General features: G+C 53.6%; 1 protein-coding gene across 2 annotated transcripts in view; it reads right to left on the bottom strand.

Moving 5' to 3' along the window:
- Nucleotides 1–12,169: 12,169 nt before the first annotated feature.
- The window catches only part of Scarb1 (scavenger receptor class B member 1), a 67,735-nt gene continuing 60,568 nt past the window's right edge, over nucleotides 12,170–19,336 (bottom strand). Inside the window, exons 11-13 of one of the 2 annotated variants that reach the window (XM_057764620.1) lie at nucleotides 18,724–18,870; nucleotides 16,230–16,358; nucleotides 12,831–12,956 (exon numbers count right to left, since the gene is read on the bottom strand). In XM_057764620.1, coding sequence (XP_057620603.1) covers nucleotides 16,230–16,358; nucleotides 18,724–18,870 — 276 coding nt within the window. In that variant the 3' untranslated portion in view covers nucleotides 12,831–12,956. Of the gene's footprint in view, nucleotides 12,957–16,229; nucleotides 16,359–18,723; nucleotides 18,871–19,336 lie in introns of both variants that reach the window. The other variant, XM_057764621.1, reaches the window with a different exon arrangement.

The raw sequence follows: 19,336 nt of genomic DNA, 5'->3' as shown, positions 1-19,336 counted from the left end.
TGGGGGTCTCACCTCGACCCAGGCCCTCAAGCCTGGGTTGCAAATCCCTTCAATCAAAGTCAGTTTCAAGGTTTCCAGCTCTCTAAATGATAAGCTCAGCTGCCGCGTTCGTTAACGGCCCCGTCTGTCCAGACCGCCCGTTTTTATCAGAAGCTGCCAGCAAGATAAATGGCCTCGTAACTCATTGTTCCAGCAGAGTACCTCACGGTGCCGGCGCCAGGAATAAATCACACATGATCTTCTCCAAGCTGCGTAGAGCGTGGGAGGCCGGGAGCTGCGTGGCCAGGCAGACTTTGCAGAGGATTACAAAGCTTCTATGGCGTGCCTGGGGCTGAGGCCTGCTGCTGCTGACATCCGCCTCCCTCTCCACTGGCTTCTCATCCCTCAGAGAAGTGTTGAGGCCAGGGTATGTGCGCTGTGCACTGTGATGCCCGTGGAAACTGCATACAGTCTCTTCCAGGCTGGTCAGATAAACACAGCATTGCTTCTGTATGCAGACTGCACCCCTAAAATCTGAGTGGACAGCCTTGTTTGGAAAAGTCTTTCTCTGTGCTTGGGTATGGGGTGGTGCCATTCTGTGTCCATCCATGGGATTGGCATGTGGCTTCACCTGGACCGAAGCCCTGTTAACCTGGCGGGGTTCCACCTGACGGCATTTGGTCACTTTTCTCATGAATTTGGGCCATAGCTTTCTTCAGTGTAAAATGGGGCTATCGATAACATTTACCAATCACAGGTTGTATCAGTTAGTTACAGCCTCAAAGTGCTGTATAACAAAAGGGTCCCACACTCAGTGGTCCAAACAATCCAACCTTCATCATCATATACCCCCTGCTCAAGCTGGGCTTCAGTGATCTTTCTGTGTCACCTGCTTCTCACCCCAAAAGGATATATGCATGGGACCAGGGTGTGTTATGTTGCCCACTATGATGCAGAGGGAGATTATACAAGGTCTCTTAAGGACTAGACAGACAAATACAGCACTCATCATTTCTGTGAGCAGACTGTACCCCTAAAACTAGGGGTAGGAACCTCACCATTTTGTGAACAAAGAATTGGGTCCACAGCAGGGCACCACTGTGACCACCCTCACGCTAATTCAGTCAATGCCTGCACTGGGCAAGAATGCAGCCCCTGCCTGGGTATGTACATGGTGCTCAGCAAGACAAGAGGCATACTCCTTACTCAGATGTGACCTTGTGTGAGCATGGCTGCTCCATACGCGTGGCTGTCCCCTGGCACCCATGGCAAGGCCCTGGACAAGCCAGCTGCTTAGCAAGCACCATACGGGAGACTCAGTGGCAGAAAGCCCTTAATGGTCGTAGTTTAATGCCTGCTCTGGCCCTTTATCTCCAGGGTAGGTGATTGTCCATCTGTCCCCTGGCGGACAGCACATCCAGGGCTCTGGTGGCAGGTGAGTGTCCTCACATTTTGAGACTTCATGACCATGGAGCACATTCTCACCGGCAAATGTTCAGCCCCCTTAATAGGGTGCAGTTGGTCAGTCACAGACCACCCTGAGGATTTGTGAGTGACCCCACCCGAGTCAGGACCAGCCGAGCAAGCCCAGTTTCCCTCACTGGCCTGCAAAGACATGAGCCAAATGTCTCCATCACTGGGATTTGGGGCGACCTAATGCAGCACCATTTGCCAGTCCGTGACCGATACAAACCACACAATATCCTTTGTCCTCCTGTCCCTCACTCAGCTATTCCAACATACAGCCAGAAACCAGCCACCTTGTGCTCCGGAGGTCTGCTAGCTAGGTCCCTGTGGGACCCTCAGGTAGAAAAGCCAGGTGAGGGCTGTAGCTCACTGGCAGTGTTTGCCTGACAGACTTGAGGCCTGGGTTCCATCCCCAGTAGTGAAAAAACAATGGGGTGGGGGGAGATATGGCAAGGGCTTAAGACAAGGGCTTGGGAACGGGAGAGTCCAGGCTTGAGTCTATTGGAGAGACTCAGCATGGGTGCTCGGGCGTGGTCACAGCAGAAATGGGAGGCCGACCTGGAGGGGGTGTGTGGGGACTGAGTTAGCCTGTTGGCGTTCAGGGTTGGGACAGGTTGTGCCTATGGAGGTCTGAAGCGCTGAGCAGAGGTACACTTGACCATGACGCTGGGCAGCGCAACATCAACCAGGTCAGTGGTCTCACCGGACACCACTCTGGAAGCCTATGGACCCTCAGCTACTCCCCAGTGTAGACACCTGAGCCCCTCCACAGTGTAGACAGCTCAGCCCCTCCACAGTGTGGACACCTGAGCCCCTCTTCAATGTAGACACCTCAGCTGCTCCCCAGTGTAGACACCTCAGCCGCTCCACAGTGTAGACACCTCAGCCCCTCCACAGTGTAGACACCTCAGCCCCCTACAGTGTGGACACCTCAGCCCCTCCACAGTGTAGACACCTCAGACCCTCCACAGTATAGACACCTCAGCCATTCCCCAGTGTAGACACCTCGACTGCTCCCCTGTGTAGACACCTCAGCCCCTCTTCAGTGTAGACACCTCAGCCGCTCTACAGTGTAGACACCTCAGCCCCTCCACAGTGTGGACACCTGAGCCCCTCTTCAATGTAGACACCTCAGCCGCTCCCCAGTGTAGACACCTCAGCTGCTCCACAGTGTAGACACCTCGGCTGCTCCACAGTGTGGACACCTCAGCCCCTCCACAGTGTAGACACCTCAGACCCTCCACAGTATAGACACCTCAGCCATTCCCCAGTGTAGACACCTCGACTGCTCCCCTGTGTAGACACCTCAGCCCCTCTTCAGTGTAGACACCTCAGCCGCTCTACAGTGTAGACACCTCAGCCCCTCCACAGTGTAGACACCTCAGCCGCTCTACAGTGTAGACACCTCAGCCCCTCCACAGTGTAGACACCTCAGCCCATCCACAGTGTGGACACCTCAGCCCCTCCACAGTGTGGACACCTCAGCCCCTCCACAGTGTAGACACCTCAGACCCTCCACAGTATAGACACCTCAGCCATTCCCCAGTGTAGACACCTCGACTGCTCCCCTGTGTAGACACCTCAGCCCCTCTTCAGTGTAGACACCTCAGCCGCTCTACAGTGTAGACACCTCAGCCCCTCCACAGTGTAGACACCTCAGCCGCTCCACAGTGTAGACACCTCAGCCCCTCCACAGTGTAGACACCTCAGCCGCTCCACAGTGTAGACACCTCGGCCCCTCCACAGTGTAGACACCTCAGCCCCTCCACAGTGTAGACACCTCGGCCGCTCCACAGTGTAGACACCTCGGCCGCTCCACAGTGTAGACACCTCGGCCGCTCCACAGTGTAGACACCTCGGCCGCTCCACAGTGTAGACACCTCGGCCCCTCCCCAGTGTAGACACCTCAGCCGCTCCACAGTGTAGACACCTCAGCCCCTCCACAGTGTAGACACCTCGGCTGCTCCACAGTGTAGACACCTCAGCCCCTCCACAGTGTAGACACCTCGGCTGCTCCACAGTGTAGACACCTCGGCCCCTCCACAGTGTGGACACCTCGGCCCCTCCCCAGTGTAGACACCTCAGCCCCTCCACAGTGTAGACACCTCGGCTGCTCCACAGTGTAGACACCTCGGCTGCTCCACAGTGTAGACACTACTGTCCTCAAGGCCATACGGCTTGGAGCAGCGACTAGGGAACCGAGGTTGCCCAAGGACAAGCCAACCAGCAGCAGTTCAGTTCCCCGGAGACAGCGTGCTGACAGGAAGAGGGACCCTGCCAGCTGGCAGCCTCTCGGACTGCAGAAAACACTCTGCCCCGTTGGGAGCCAGGGCACCCAGGCCACCTACATGGCCACAGCCAAGAGTGGCTTTGCTGAGAGCAGGACGCAGAAGGCAGCCAGACCCGCCACTTGCCCTGTGGAGCACAGCCCCAGCTGGTCGCCACCACAGACAAGACCCCTCCTCCTTCAGACCCCGCCATCCATCGGCATCCATCACTCCCCAGACGGAAATGAAGCAGGGGCTGTATCACTGTCCCAGGATCTGTGTCCCCGCTCTGAAAACAAACGTCAGCTTTATGCTTGATATATCTGTGACTTTGCCGTGACATTTCCGAGGCGGCAGGAGGCCGTTCCTGGGTGACAACGCTCTATTCCACTGACATTATCTCTTAATTATAATATGCAAGCGACGTGGAAAGATGGCCCATAAATAGCTCATTTGGGGTTCTGCTCTGCCACAGCCGCCGAGCTGCGCTTTGAGGGGCTCGCAAATGAACTGGGGCGGGAGGGGGGGAATGGCTGCAGGGGCGGGTGGCTGCGCGTCCCGATTCAATGACAGTACGCTCAGCGGCGCGGGTGTCAGGAAGTGAAGCATCGACCGGGCTTCCACCAGTCTCCCGGGCGTCTCCATTCTCGCCCTTGTCAAAACATCCCGCCACCGCCGATCCCGAGAAGGAGTTTAATGTCCGGCACCGAGGGACAGGCATTGATTTTTATTTTTTCCTTCCAGGAAATTAATTCTGTGAGGATCTGTAGCCCAGGCCTGAACTCAGAGAGACCCACCTGCCCCCCTGAGCGGTAGGGGCCGCAGGAGAGGAGCGAGCCACCATTACCCAGAACCCCACACGCTTCACGCAGCTACTCTCTCTGGCCAGTTTCTGGGACAGGCATGCCTTTCCCATCTGCCTGCTGTAAATACCTGCAGTGTGGAAGCCCTTGGCCTCAGAGTCTCTACTTCAGTCCCAGGTTCAAGTCCTGCCCCTGAGCAAGACAGGCTGCCTGGAACCTGCCGTGTGACCAATAGCGGCATCTGCTGGTAAAGTGTGGTATCGCAGGGCAGTTTGCCTGGGTCTGCCCCAGGTCACGGGGTTTGTTCCACATTCCTTCACACATCTGAAAACCATTTCGAACTGCCCTCAGCGTAATGTCCATACGATGTCCCTCTCGCCCACCCTCATCTGGACCCTGGAGTGGGTGGGGCAGGAAGTGGTTTTCCTGTGAGTTGGACGTGGGCATGATATGGTCACAGAGCCTTGCCCAGGGAGACACAACGCCATCCAGCCTCCAGCCACAGGGCTGGCCTCCCACCCTGCCTATATGCTTGCCAACACTGATGTCATAGGGAAACCATGTCCTGCCCCCAAACAGCTGCTGCCCACAGTCTGAGACCACAGGGCCAAGAGCTACACAAAGCTGAATTAGAGAAGCTTGTGTGTCATCCCTGGGTCTCTGCTCCTCAAACAGAAGACATTCTTGTGGCTGAGCAGAGGACAGATGGTAGCCACAGACACAGAGAGAGACCAGCGAGGCCACTGTGCTGTGTCTACCAGCTTACACACTGGTCTTGCCTATTCATCTGTAGAGACATGGGGCGGGGGAGGGGTGGCTTGGGCATGGAGTCCCATACCCTAGCGGGGAGGCAGGTGACAGGTAGATGAAAGAAATGAGCACAGTGGCCAACTGCAAGCCCTTCCTGCCTCCTGCACGCCCCTCTATACCTCTCCACGCAAGCCTGTGACCCACAAAGCGAGGACCTGCAATGGTTCAAACTTGACACCCCAGCACCCCTCTCTCCAGCTTCCCCGAAGCTGCATACATAACCCCCAAATCCTAGGGAACCCTTCCCACGCACATACTTGCTGTCTCACTGTCCTGCGAACAGGCTCTGGAAGCCAGGCGCTATTTTTAGACACATGACTCTTCCTGCCCTGCCCACCACTTGCCACCTGTCTGGGACAAGTCTGAACTGGACCGGCCTGGGATCTTATCAGAGCAGCCTGGCCCGGTAAACGGGGCTCCTTCCAGACCAGCAGTTCTCAGCCCGTGGGTTGCAACCGCTTTGGCAAAACTCAGTCTCCAAAATTATTTACATTGCAATTCATAACAGTTGGGAAAATGACGGTTATGACGTAGCAATGAAAATAATGTTACGGTTGGGGGCATCGCAAGATGAGGAGCTGTGTTAACAGGTCTCAGCGTGAGGAAGGTGGAGAAGCACTATGCTAGACCTCAGCCTGTGACCCTCCCTTCCTCCCCAGGCTTCTGAGGTCTCCTGTCTCACACCTGACATGCTTCCCGACTTGGGTTGAAACCCTTTCCAGGGTCGCGAGGGCCGCTCAGCAGCACAGTGGGTGGACCTGGGCACTGGAGAATGAAGAACAAGTGGGGGGACTCAAGAACAGGACCAGGCTGCTGGGGTGCAAACCTCTTTCTTTACCAGCCTGGAGACCACGAACTATGACCTCATCTCTCGGTGCCTCAGTTTCCTCTGAAACTGTGAGTGTGAACGTGTGCACACGTGAGTGCAATGCCCGCACAGGGCGTTAGATCCTCTGGATCTGGAATCACAGATGGTTGCGAGCCACCTGATGCGGACGGTGGGACCTGAACTCCAGTCCTCTGCAAGAGCAGCTGGTGTTCTTAACTGCCGAGCCGTTTCTCCAGCCCCTCCCCCTAAATCTACCATTTCATAGTTTCAACTTACCCCAAGGACAACTGTGTGGCCTGAACCCCGTGTCTACTTTGAAGATGAGTACTCATGTCCTCTGCCAGTGCCTGGCTTCCTGGGGTAGAAGAACTGTCACTAAGTCCATAAACATTGTCCCTGAGACGTGGCAACACCAGAGTACTTCTGTGTGGGAGCTGGGGATAGCCTTTCAAATGTAAACATATTTAATAGTGTATTTTATGCAGCCCTAGTTTATTACTTTTTTGTTTTTTATTTTTATTTTATTTTATTTTATTTTATTTTATTTGTTTTCGAGACAGGGTTTTTCCGTAGACCAGGCTGGACTCGAACTCACAGAGATCCGCCTGCCTCTGCCTCCCGAGTGATGGGATTAAAGGCGTGCGCCACCACCGCCCGGCTGTTTTTTATTTTTAATATGTCCAGAGCCTCATGAAGTAGATGGTCCTCTGCCTTGAAGCTACCACAGAAACCCAGAGTGGCTAAGAATGTCGAATTCTGGTTCAGGAGCTCCAGTGACTGGAGCCACAGCGACCCCTGGTTGCCATTTTCTGTAATTGCAGCTGCTCCAAGCTATTTTATGTCCCAATTCTTAATACTTGCATGCTCATAGCCTTTCTTGCACAACTGCCCTTGGCTACTGAGCCCAATCCTTCTCCCAAGGGATACCCCTGAGTCATAATTCTCTGTCTCACACATTCCTTCTAGGAAACTCAGCTCAACACGATCCCACTGCACAGGAGAGCGTTAGGCACACAGCGGTCAACCAGAAAAGCCATTTCTTTCTTATTTCCTTGCTAAGAAGCCCAGGTTGGTCTCAAACTTAAGATTGTCCTGCCTCAACCTCCTGGGGTCACAGGTCTGCACCACCAACCTCCTGGGGTCACAGGCCTGCACCACCATGCATTTTTCTGTTCTGTCTTCACAGATGCTACCAGAGTTTTTCATGGCAGTGATCGTCACCCCTTTCTATGAGCTGGCACTGACAAATTCAGAGATGTAGAGAATTGCTCCAAGGCAGCCCAGTAACTAGATCAGAGATTAGCACCACAGATGCCTGTTTCCATGGCCAAAGCCCCTATTGTGAGCCCTGGGTTCTAGCTTAGGGGCTCCCTCTTGCTCCTAAGCCTCTTATGGTTAAGACCCTTACAAATTCTACAGATTATTAAAGCAGTATTTCTGGCATGGAAGGCTCTGGAACACACATAAAGTGCAATTGCTCGAGGTTACCAAACCCTGAGCCAGCCCATGGATTTCCCACATCCCGGGAACTGGAGGACCCTGGCTCTTACAGGCACCACTGGGCCTCCCATGTTGCAGTCTGCCCCCTAGTGACCGATCCTGGAATTGCTCAGAAGCTGGTTCTCTAAGTGCAGGATGGCTATAGAAGAGGTTACCTTCAGAGGAGGGAAAAGGACAAGCTGTGGCAGATGACATCTCAGAAAGACTTCCGGGTAGTTATCTGGAGAACAGAAGGCATAGACCACATATGGGACACTTATATGTCACTTTCACATACTCCAGAGACAGAGCCTGAACACAGGAGCCACCAAGCAGGTTCCACTACCTCCTTGGCCTCCCCATCTCCTGCAGGGACTCTAGCATTTGCCCACTGATTTTTTAAAAATTCATTTCTTGTTTTGTAAGACAGGGGCCTCGCTCTGCATCCCAGGTTGGCCTCTTAATCTTCCTGCTTCAGTCTCCTGAATGCTGGGGGTGACGGGCAGGCATCAGTGAGCCCGGCTTCATTTTGGTTTGTTTGTTTGACAAGAGTCTCATGCAGCCCAGGTTGGCCTCTAACTTGCTACATAGTTTAATTATTCCTTGAGTGTCAGATTCCCTGCTCTCCACCTCAGGTGGACTGTTTCTTTTTTTTGTTTGTTTGTTTTTCCAGACAGGGTTTCTCTGTAGCTTTGGAGCCTGTCCTGGAACTAGCTCTTGTAAACCAGGCTGGCCTCGAACTCACAAAAATCTGCCAGCCTCTGCTTCCAGAGTGCTGGGATTAAAGGTGTGCACTGCCACCACCCTGCTTCAGGTGTGTTGTTTTAAAGGGGGAGTAAGTAGGGGCGGGGTGCTAAGGTGTGTAACTTATCCATGCCCCATGTAAGCTTCTGATAGCAAAGCCGCATCGGTTGGGCACCTCCACTAGCACCCCACCCCAGGACCCTGGTGCCAAGCACACACACAGCAGGCTCTGGGCAGATATTTCCGGAACCTGTTGGCCTCTGAGAAGGTTGATATGCCCTGGGGGTCAGGGCTGAGGGGGAGGGGACTTCAGCAACCGGAGTTAAAATCTCAAGTGTCCCAAAACACTTAGCATCATCTGGGGCAAAATGCATTCTAGGGGTACTGAGATGGAAAGATTGAGTGTGTGGTTGTCACGCTGGGGGTACCCTAGTTTCTAGTGCTGTGACAGCAGTAACATGGAGGAAGAAGGGCCATGTGACAGTTTCGAGTTGCCGTCCATCACTTTGGGGAAGTTGAGGCAGGAACTCAAGCAGCTACTCACATTCCATCCACAGGGAAGAGCAGAAACAAACACGCCCATTCCGCCTGCTTACTCATGCTTAGCTAGCTTGCTTCTCTCTTTCAGAGGGCCAGGAATGGCACCGCCCACATTCAGGGTGGGACATCCCACTTCAGTTAACAGTCAAGGCAAATACCGAACTTGTGCCCCCGGGGGCCCAGCTGGATCTCTGCAAGCCCTTGCTTCTAGCTGATTCTACCTTTTGTCAGGTTGACAGTTGTAAAGAGCCGTACAGGGGGCTTCCCAGAGAAGTTAGTGTGGCTGGGACAGAGTTGATTGTGAAAGTGAGGCCCGGATGAGGCAGGAGAATGGCCAGGGGCGACACACACACACACACACACACACACACACACACACACACGATTGGCAGTGTAGCATGTGTGAGACGCACAGTGGTCCTCCAAGGAAACAGGAGCCACCCTGAAGGGCGTGCAGGTGTAAGAGCTGAGTGTCAACCCTCACCGGTGCCACAGAATATTGCTGGCCAGACAGGTCTAAACCTCACAGACACATGGCTTCCTCTTCAAACAAATTTAATTCTTGAAGTCAGGTGTGGCGCACACCTTTAATCTCACCCTTTAATTCGGGGACAGAGGCAGGTGGATCTCTGGGAATTTGAGGACAGCCTGGTCTACATAGCAGGTTCCAGGACAGCCAAAGCTACAGAGAGACCCTGTCTTGAAAACCCAAACATTGTTTATTTATCTATTTTTATTTTTAAAGCAAAAGCTTTTAGAAATAGGGAGTGGTAGCAGACACCTGAACTCTAGCCCTGGAGAGGAGGTTGAGGCAGGATTGATTGACTAGGGTTTAAGGCCAGCTTGGGCTACATGGCAAGACTCTGTCTCAGACAACAACAAAGGAGGGGCTGGAGAGATGGTTCAGTCAGTGAAGTGCAAACAGGAGGACCCGAGTTTGAGTCGTTTTTTTTTTGTTGTTGTTGTGTTTTGTTTTGTTGTTTTGTTTTTCCGAGACAGGGTTTCTCTGTGGCTTTGGAGCCTGTCCTGGAACTAGCTCTTGTAGACCAGGCTGGCCTCGAACTTACAGAGATCCGCCTGCCTCTGCCTCCCGAGTGCTGGGATTAAAGGCGTGCGCCACCACCGCCTGGCGAGTTTGAGTCTTAGTACCTTAAGAAAGCTGGGTGTGGTAGACAGACAGACAGACAGACAGACACACACACACAGAGCAAACCAAAAAAGGATCCTTTCCCAGCAGTCAGCAGGGGGCGCTGTAAGTGACCATCTCCCAGATCTAGACCTCAACAGGGACCACCTGGCCGTGGGGCGTCTCTAGAGCTCAGGCCTCTTCCACACCCCCGTGGGGGAATCTTCCCATGCTAGTTCCCAGCATGCCGCAGATTGGGCAACCAGCTTTTGCAAGCGGGTTATTTCCACTCCCCAGCTTTCTATAAATGTGGAGAAAGATCAGTGGGCGTGCCAGCCTACTGTGTAAAAATCCCTGCATGACTGATGGCCGACAACGGATGGCATTGATCCTTGCACACTGCTCAGCAGGGGAAGAGGCCCCGAAGCCAACTGGACAGGCCTCCCGCTGTGTGGGTCCTTCTGAGAATGTTTTGGAACAAGCAAAGCTAGCTGGCTGTCAAATGTTACAACACCGAGAAGACGGTCACAGTAAATGGGGAGGTGGCACTGGGGAAGTGGAGTCTTATTCCAAGTTTTGCTTTTTTTTTTTTTGAGACAGAATCCCACTATGTAGTCCTAGCTGGCCTGGAGCTTTCCGTGTATACCAGGCTGGCCTCAAAGTCACAAAGATCTATGTGTCTCCTCAGTGATGGGATAAAAAGTGTGCACCACCCCATCAGCCTCCCGCCTCTTTTAAGACAGGGTCTTATGTATAGCACAGGCTGGTCTTGAACTCATGATGTGGCTGAAGATGACCTTGGACGCCTGATCCACCTGCCTCTGGGTCCCAGGCCCGAGATTAGAGGTGTTCATGCAATGTGGGAGGACGAAGCTTCTTTCACACTGGGTGAACAGGAGCAGAAGGTGGAAGGAGGCTGGAATTTCCACACACCCGTAAAAGCCAAGTAAAGACAAGCATCTGCCGGGCAAGGAGAGACCTCCACAGAACCCTAACCAGCCCGTCCCAACCCACTAGAGCTTCCAGACCCCCGAGCAAGGATGTCTGCCTCCAAGTGCTCCCGTTCCCTCTCTGGTGCAGTAGAAGCAGGCACAGACCAGGAAAAGACACAAGAACTGGGCACAGAGGTGCATGTCTCTGGTCCCAGCCATGCCGAGGACGAGGATGGAGGATTCCCTGAGCTCCGAAGTTCACGACTGACCACCTGAAAAGCTCAGAAAGGTTGGCTTTTCCCAGTCATAGAAATCATAAATCTGGATATGGTGGGGCATGCCTGCTACCCCAGCATTTGGGAGGCAGAGGCAGGGGGATGATGAGTTCTAGTCCTTCCTTATTGGCCATGTAAAGTTGGAGCCTGTCTTAAAAAAAAAAAAGCCAACAAAAATAAAAATATTCACCTTATATCGCTGTTTGTGCTGCACAGTACCATGGAGGGGTTAACGTGAGGTAGAGGGGCAGGAAGAGAACGGTGCAAGTTGAAGGGGAAGCGTGGGGCCAGGGAGAGGGTTCAGTGGGTAAAGGAGCTTGCTGCCAAACCTGAGAAACTGAGTTCGATCCCCAAGACCCATAGAGTGAGAAAAGAACCAACTGTTGCTGATCCTCTGACCTGCACACCCGCGCCATAGCAACGGCCCCCACCCAAAACTAAAATTAATTCTGGAAAGGGGAGAGGGTGCGGACCGTGGCAATCAGAGCTGCTTGGCGCATTTTTCGGTGTTCTCGGTGCGAATTTCTTGCTCAGTTCTTAGTGAGTCCCTTAGGGGAAAAGCGTGGTTTTATTCTAAACCAAGGATACCAGGGGGAAACACCCCCCTTATTATGGCTTGAACTTGGGTCAAAACTTAAGACTCTTCCTCCCAACCCTTTTCCTAGCTCCTCCCAGGCCATGTGGGTGACGAGGATGCTCCTGCCCTGGGCACTGACTGTAGAACACCCGCGGGGCTCCATACGGCAGAGAAAGGACACAGCCAGCCTGACGCTGGTGCATCTGAGCCACGTACCACATCAGGCTTGAAGTGAAAAAGTGGCTAGGGGTGGGCACCAGGATGTACACCACCTGAATGAGTGGAGTGGCCTGGACCCCGGAGCCCCAGCCCTGCCAAGCAGACAGTCACGGAAGGCAGTGTTGAATTCGTGAAAAGGTTTATTGCTTCAGTCATGAGTTCCAAAAGATGATAAAATTTCTCTTCCAGTAGAAAAAGGGGCAGATGCGGGCAATGAGCCTCCTTGTCCCCCACCGTCCAGGGAGGTGCACCAGGCAACCAGGCCAGATACCAGGGGACAAAGTGCCAGGGTAGACGGTCCACGCCTCTCTACCTTTGACACCACACCTGAAAACTTAGGACCCTGAGGGGCCTGCCACCTTGGCCACTGACAGCGGCCAGTTCAGTGTTTAGGTGACACGGCAGAGACTGGAGGAAAAGGGCCAGACACAGCTCCAGGGTGCGTGTGTAGACCCGTCGGGACCTGGAACTGCTTGCTTGGCCTTGGCACAGGAGGCGAAAGTATGCCCAGCCCCTAGGAGTGACGGATCTGTCTTCTGTGGGGACTAAGGCTTTCAGCCTGAGGGAGGAAGACAGGGCAGCATGAAGTGGAGGGCCTGGGCAGGGCCAGCCCCCCACAGGAGGGGCCGGTGGCAGCTGTGGTCCCTACAGCCTGGTTCACAGCCACTTAGACTAGAGCGTCTGTAGCCACCAGGCGGCCTCAGCAGCGACTCTGTCCCTGGTCCCTGAGTGTTTCTGCACACGTCTGTGCACATGTGTGCCGTGTGGACAGGCGTGACATCTAGGGGCTCAGGCTGTGGCACTGGCAGGCTGTCCGCTGAGAGAGTCCTCAAGAAGTGGGGTGTAGGGACCAGGTGGCTGGTCTGACCAAGCTATCAGGTTTGGGGGGCTCGTTGTGTCTTTGGGACCCTGTGGAGAAAGAAGAGATTGAGTCACTAGCCTGTCACCTAGCCCTGCCCTGCCTGTCCCCTCCGCCCCACATCCCATCAGCACGGAACCGACCTCCTCCCTATCACAGTGCCGACTGCCGTGAACTGAGAGACTCCGCTCTCTTACACATGGGGATGCCTCGGTCCTGTGGGTCACTGAGCCTCATCCCTTCCCTTTAGAGTTGGGGAAACTGAGGCCCGAGAGATTGGCAGGACAGAGTGAGGAGGGCAGTGCAGAGTCCAGAGTGGGTGTATGGCACTGTTGCCTAGGGAAACTAGGAATGGCCTAAATGTCTGTCCACAGGAAGACAAGTTTAAAATAGAGTCACACGGCAGGCCAGGACCAGCTGTTAAAAATGGCTCTTGTTCATGGAGGTGAGAGACTCCTTCCTACCAAATCCCTGCGATGGTGGCCTCTGGGCCTTAGGGACAGTAGAAGAGGAAGGTGGAGGGGGAGATGGCACAGATGTCGAAAGATTCAATTTGAAAAGATTAGGAAAATGATAAGAACACTGGGTATCTGTCCCTGTCCGTCCTCCCCTAGGACAGAGAGGCACTGTCACCCCACATCCCAGGCCTGCTGTACCCTGCAGCATGGAAGGAAACCACAGGGCAGACAGAGAGGGCCGTGGGTGTGGGAGCATCCTCTCCCTGGACCAAAACCAGTCTCCCCTCCCCCTATAAGCCACAGCACCCCAGCATGTGAGAAAGTCTCACTCAGAAGTAAAAACGGGGTGCTGGGGGTGAAACCCAGAGATGGAACACACTCAGTAAAAGGCTCTGGCTTCAATCTCCAGCACCCACAGACAGACAGACAGACAGACAGGCAGACAGACAGACAGACAGAACCTGGAATAAAAGGGGGATACAAGGCATAGTAGTGGTATGTGCTTGGAATCTCAGTACTGGGGGACTGGGGCAAGAGGATTGCTTACAAGCTCAAAGCCAGTCTGAGGGACTCAGCATGCCCTTGTTGCCAGAGGGTAAAACGAGAGTTGACTGTTGCTTGGTCTTTCCCAAGAAAAAATACATGCAGCCGGGCGGTGGTGGCGCACGCCTTTAATCCCAGCACTTGGGAGGCAGAGGCAGGCGGATCTCTGTGAGTTCGAGACCAGCCTGGTCTACAAGAGCTAGTTCCAGGACAGGCTCCAAAACCACAGAGAAACCCTGTCTCGAAAAAGCAAAAAAAAAAAAAAAAAAAAAAAAAAAAAAAAAAAAAAAAAAAAAAAAAAAAGAAAAATACATGCAACAAATCCACAAGGCACTGGACAGCCAGGGGAGCCAGGGCAGATTTCCCCTCCCTCACCTCCCCCATCACTGTGTTTGACAGAGGACAATGGAGAATGAGAGATAGACCAATGAGAAACAGTGGTTCAGAGCACTTCCACAAAGGCCACTCTGTACCCTTGTCTGTTCAGGGCACCTGACTACAAAGCCAACCCTGCCTGCCAACCCCCACTTTACAGTAAGGCCCGGAGGGAGAGCCTTTTCCTTATTCATAGAGTCATACCCTTTGGGCTAGCAGAGGCCCTATTTTCCTTCTCTTTCAGCAACGGCAGGCGCCCCCAGGGGCCACCCCCACACCCAGGTGCAAGGCAAAGTGTGGGGCCTCACCAAGTCTTACTTGGCTAGGCAGTGAGATGGGGTAACACCCTCTACAAGGACCCACGTGTCCACCCCACATGCTGAGGCTAGTCTTTGGAAGACACTGCCCTCCCTAGCCCAAGGCCAGGGCTAGGGTGTCCCCTGAAGTGGGGACTCAAATCACTCTCCATAGCCCAAGGAAATCTTTTTTTTTTTTTTTTTTATTTTTCGAGACAGGGTTTCTTTGAAGTTTTTGGTTCCTGTCCTGGAACTAGCTCTTGTAGACCAGGCTGGCCTCGAACTCACAGAGATCCACCTGCCTCTGCCTCCCAAGTGCTGGGATTAAAGGCGTGTGCCACCACCGCCCGGCTAACCCAAGGGAATCTTGAAGCCAAACAAAGACTGGACCAGGCTGGGAAAATAAAGAGGAAACCCTGGTTTCATTCGTTTTATTGGGGTCTGGACAGGGTGAAGGCTGTGCTCCATCTGGACTATCTAATCTCTGCTTGGAACCTGCATTTGCACCCTGGGAGTCCCCTACCTCCCACCCAGGAGGCCTTCCCTGCCCTCTGGCAATACCAAATATCACCCGTAGAGGGCGCCGCAGCTGGAAGGCAGCAGATACAAGACCTCACCCTCCACCCCTCCTGGAAGTTCTATTGGATGAGAACCCTTCTTCAGTTCCACGGACACATGGGGACCCAGTGGGCTGCAGAGGCCCAGTCGGGCCTGCCCTCCCTCCTCTGGGGAGGTGGCATCTACCAGGACAATCACACACCCACCAGAGTTCTGTTTCATTTTCTTCTCCGACAGCTGACTTTGCTGGCAGTAGCCAGCTGGCTCCCAGAATCCCAGGCGTCGAGCTGTGGCCTCCACCCTCCCTCCAAGGATGTGTTTACACCCAAGCAGACTTAAGGGCTCACTTAGCAGCTTCTTCTGGGACACGACTCACCTCTGCTAACCTCAAATTGCAGGGCCTATAGCTCTCCCTGCCACTGCCCAGGCAGGGACACACCCTGCAGACTTGGCCTCCCCCTGGCCCTGAAGGTCTTGGAGAAGCGCTGCCCCGGATCCCCGCAAGGTGGGCTGCTGAGTGAGCCAGGCTGCCAGCTATACCTGCGTGGGTGGTGGACGAGTCGCGGGGATCACCCATCCCAGCACTGCACAGGGCAGACAGCTCTGGACTGTTCTGAGCAGCCTTATACATCCTGTGTGCTCACCCTGAGATCCTATTCCAGGCCTGGGCCCCAGTATACAGCTGGCGCTCAACCATGCTTAAATTACTTAAACCCTCATTCCAGACTAGAACCAGTGTGGCTTCTACACCAAAATAGCCTCTGAGGTCCAGAAAAATACAGTTTCAAACCCTCTGGGCTGCAGGAGTCTCTGGGCTTCCAGAACGCCCAGGGACCTGCATTTAGCCAACCGCGTGGGATGGAACACGCACAGAGAAGCAACTGGTCTAACTTTATCTTCTCACGGGACCTCATAAATGACAGTCACTGACTGAAGGTCCCAGAAACTGAGGCTAGACGGGCCCCACTGTGATGATGTCGGGAGGGTGGCTCTCCACGTGGACGACACCCAGAAAGATCTACAGGTGGAGAGGGTCGAACAGGTCAATTGGCTACAGGCAAGATAGGGCGAGGGGGGGTTACCTGGTACGCACCTACAGCTTGGCTTCTTGCAGCACCTTGCCCTTGGCAGCTGGTGACATCAGAGATTCTGAGTAGGCCTGAACGGCCTCCTTATCCTGGGAGCCCTTTTTACTAGCACTCCAAAATAAAAAGCATTTCTCCTGGAAGACAACCAAGCTAGTTTATATTCCGCGCGCGTGTCACTGGGGAAGGAGACCCTGGGCTCCCCCAGAAGCGAAGAGGCGAATAGAGTCCTCCACCCTGCACCGTGGAGAACTGCCCCGGAAGATGGACAGAGCAGAGCATGGAGAGCCACCAACAGGCAGTGAGGGGCGGAGGTGGCCGCAGTAGGGCAAATGTGGAGAGAGCTTGGGTTTCTCTGGTCTGGCTTGGCGAAGATGGGCTGGACTTGAGCCCAGGGCCTGGGGCGGGTTAAGCTCACTTAACCACTTCCCCAAGTACACAGTTTTTAATCAGGGGTAAATGTTAACATAATTGTGTTCCCCTTAAGAATGATGTATGGGTGAGTACGTTGTTTACCATCCAGCATGCAGTTAAAAAAAAACTGAGACACACACACACACACACACACGAAGCCTAGTCTTGTAAGCACAAAGTTGGTAGGGTGTGGACTGCTGTTTTGGCCTCTAATGAAACCTGCAGAACAATCAGCCTGGATCCCAGACCCCGAGGTGCAGTGAGAAGCCTTCTATTTTTGGATCCCTCTCTCTTCTGCAATGGTTGATGGGAAGAAGCTGGCCCAGCTCTCACTGGGCAGCAGCCGAGAAGAGCAAAAGCTGCCTAGAAGTTCAGCCCATAGTGTCAATCAGACACTCCAGGCTACAGTCAACCTGGAGAGGCTCCCAGATGTCCCTTCGAGATGACATGAGACCCGGGCGCCAGTGCTCGGAAAGGGAAGTGGGGTGCTGGCGGCCTGTTCTTCCCACAGCAAGCAAGCAAGCAAGCACACCTTCAGAAAGAAAACCAGCCGAATGACTGGGCAGGAGAGAAAGTCGTCGCCCCCCCCCCCCCAGCAGAAAGTCTGTGGCACCAGGATATCTCCCTGTGGGAGGCCATTGACCCCCCCTGCCTGCAGACACTGACCCTCCCCCATTACAGATGATCGTCACCCTGTCTGTCCTCAACTGTCCTGGCTTCAGAACGACAGCTATCAACATCCAACGTCACGTGAAGAGACTTGGCCCTGAATTTCAAGCGGTATGTTCTGCTCATTTTTGTAACCCCAAGATCTATGGACACAGCCCCCCCCCCAAAAAAAATCTCACCACGAGTGGATGTTTGGTCCTAAGATCAGAAGGGAACTAGGGTTTTAGTCACACACCCCCCTTACTTCCTGCTTTTAGGGGCTGCATGCTCTAGGGTTACACTTTTCATTCAAATTTGCTTCCTTTCTTACATAAGTCACCCCTACCCATGTCTGAGCCACACTTTTCCTTATTTTATTTTTTTGTGACAAGCTTTCATGTAGCCCAGGCTGGCCTCAGACTTTACATGTAGCCAAGGATGGCTTTGAATTTCCAATCCTCCGGCCTCAACCTTCCTCCTAAATGCTGGGATTACAGGTGTGAGCCATCACATCTGGTGTGAAACAGTCACCAGATTTCAAAGATTAAATCTGGAAGAGACCGGAGAGAGCCTTTGTAGCTTTTATATTGATCGCACGCCTTCTCTGTTTCTAAATATCTATTTTATGTGCGCAAATATTTTGCCTGCCTGTATATGCACCGCGTGCGTGCCTGTTACATCTCCGGGAACGAGAGTTATAGATGGTTGAGAATCATCTTGCGAGTGCTGGGAATCAAACCTCAGGCCTCTGCAAGCAATAAGTGCACCCAGCCACTGAGCCATCTCACCATCTCTCCTTCCTTCCCTCCCTCCCTCCCTCCTTCCCTCCCTCCCTCCTTCCCTCCCTCCCTCCCTCCCTCCCTCCCTCCCTCCTTCCTTCCTTCCTTCCTTCCTTCCTTCCTTCCTTCCTTCCTCTCTCCTTCCTTATCTTTTCTGTCACTGTTGGGGCTGATTGCTAATAAGAGCACTATTGCTGAGCTAACCCTTAACTCCATATTTTGATATATTTGGGCTAAACAAAATTTCTAACTAGATACACTTGTTTCTCTTGACTTAGAAAATTCAAATTCAGGAGCCCACATGTGACTCCTCCCATTTCCGTTTCACACCCAGTTCTGGACCCTCCCTTTTGTTATCTTTTACCTTGGGTAAATTTTTTTTTTTTGTTTGGTTGGTCTTCCATTTCTTCTCTGACCAGGCCAGACCCTGTCTCCCACCTCCACCTGCAGTGGGCAACTCCACAGAGCTTGAATCAAGAGGTACCCACTTGCTGATCAAATGACTGGGTACTTCTCTCAGCCCAGCACCCACCGGGGAGGGTCCCGGGCCTTCCAGGACAGGCAGAGAAGAGTCACAGCAGGACGCCAGAGGAGCTAGAATGAGAGCCAGCTGCAGGAGAGAAACCCGACCGGACAGAGTCCTGCGGCCCCGCCTACTTACCTGGCTGCGCAACTGGTAGATGATGGGCACCAGTAGCAGGAGGCCGCCCAGTCCCAGCAGCACGTACTGCGCATAGTGAAGCACCTGAGGCATCAGCACGAGCTGCGTGTAGAACGTGCTCAGGGGCTTGCCGCCCATGGCCCCGCTCTGCAGAGGGATGGATGAGCAAGTGAGGAGGGCCAGGCTGCACACGGCATCTCCCGGAACCCTCCCTTGTGTCTCGCCCCTCCCAAACTCAGACCAAAGAGTCCCAGAGCCCGTTTGCTTCAAGTTCAAGAACTACATTTCCCAGCTGCCTTTGCTGTTCGCAGACTGATGTGATGAGGCACTGGCCTGGCCAATCAACATAAGGTATATCTGACCCCAAAGGTCCCCCCCCCCACAAGATTCATCTCTTTCACCAGTTAGAACCTAAAATTAGGACCTAAAGGGTCACAAGAAAGATCAGCTGGCCTGGTGCCGATCTCCAGCACCGCCTCAGACAAAGAAGAAGTGAACCTGACGTGGGGCGGGGGAAGGGGGATGTTAGCAAACCCTGGAGATGGCTCAGTGGTTTAAAAACACTGGCTGCTCTTCCAGGAAGCCCAGGCTCCTTTCCCAGCACCCACTTGCT

This window comes from Chionomys nivalis, chromosome 3, assembly GCF_950005125.1.
Source record: "Chionomys nivalis chromosome 3, mChiNiv1.1, whole genome shotgun sequence".
Classification (NCBI taxonomy): Eukaryota; Metazoa; Chordata; class Mammalia; order Rodentia; family Cricetidae; genus Chionomys; species Chionomys nivalis.
The sequence above is the reverse complement of the archived record's forward strand: the minus strand, read 5'-3'. Positions and strand labels throughout refer to the sequence as shown.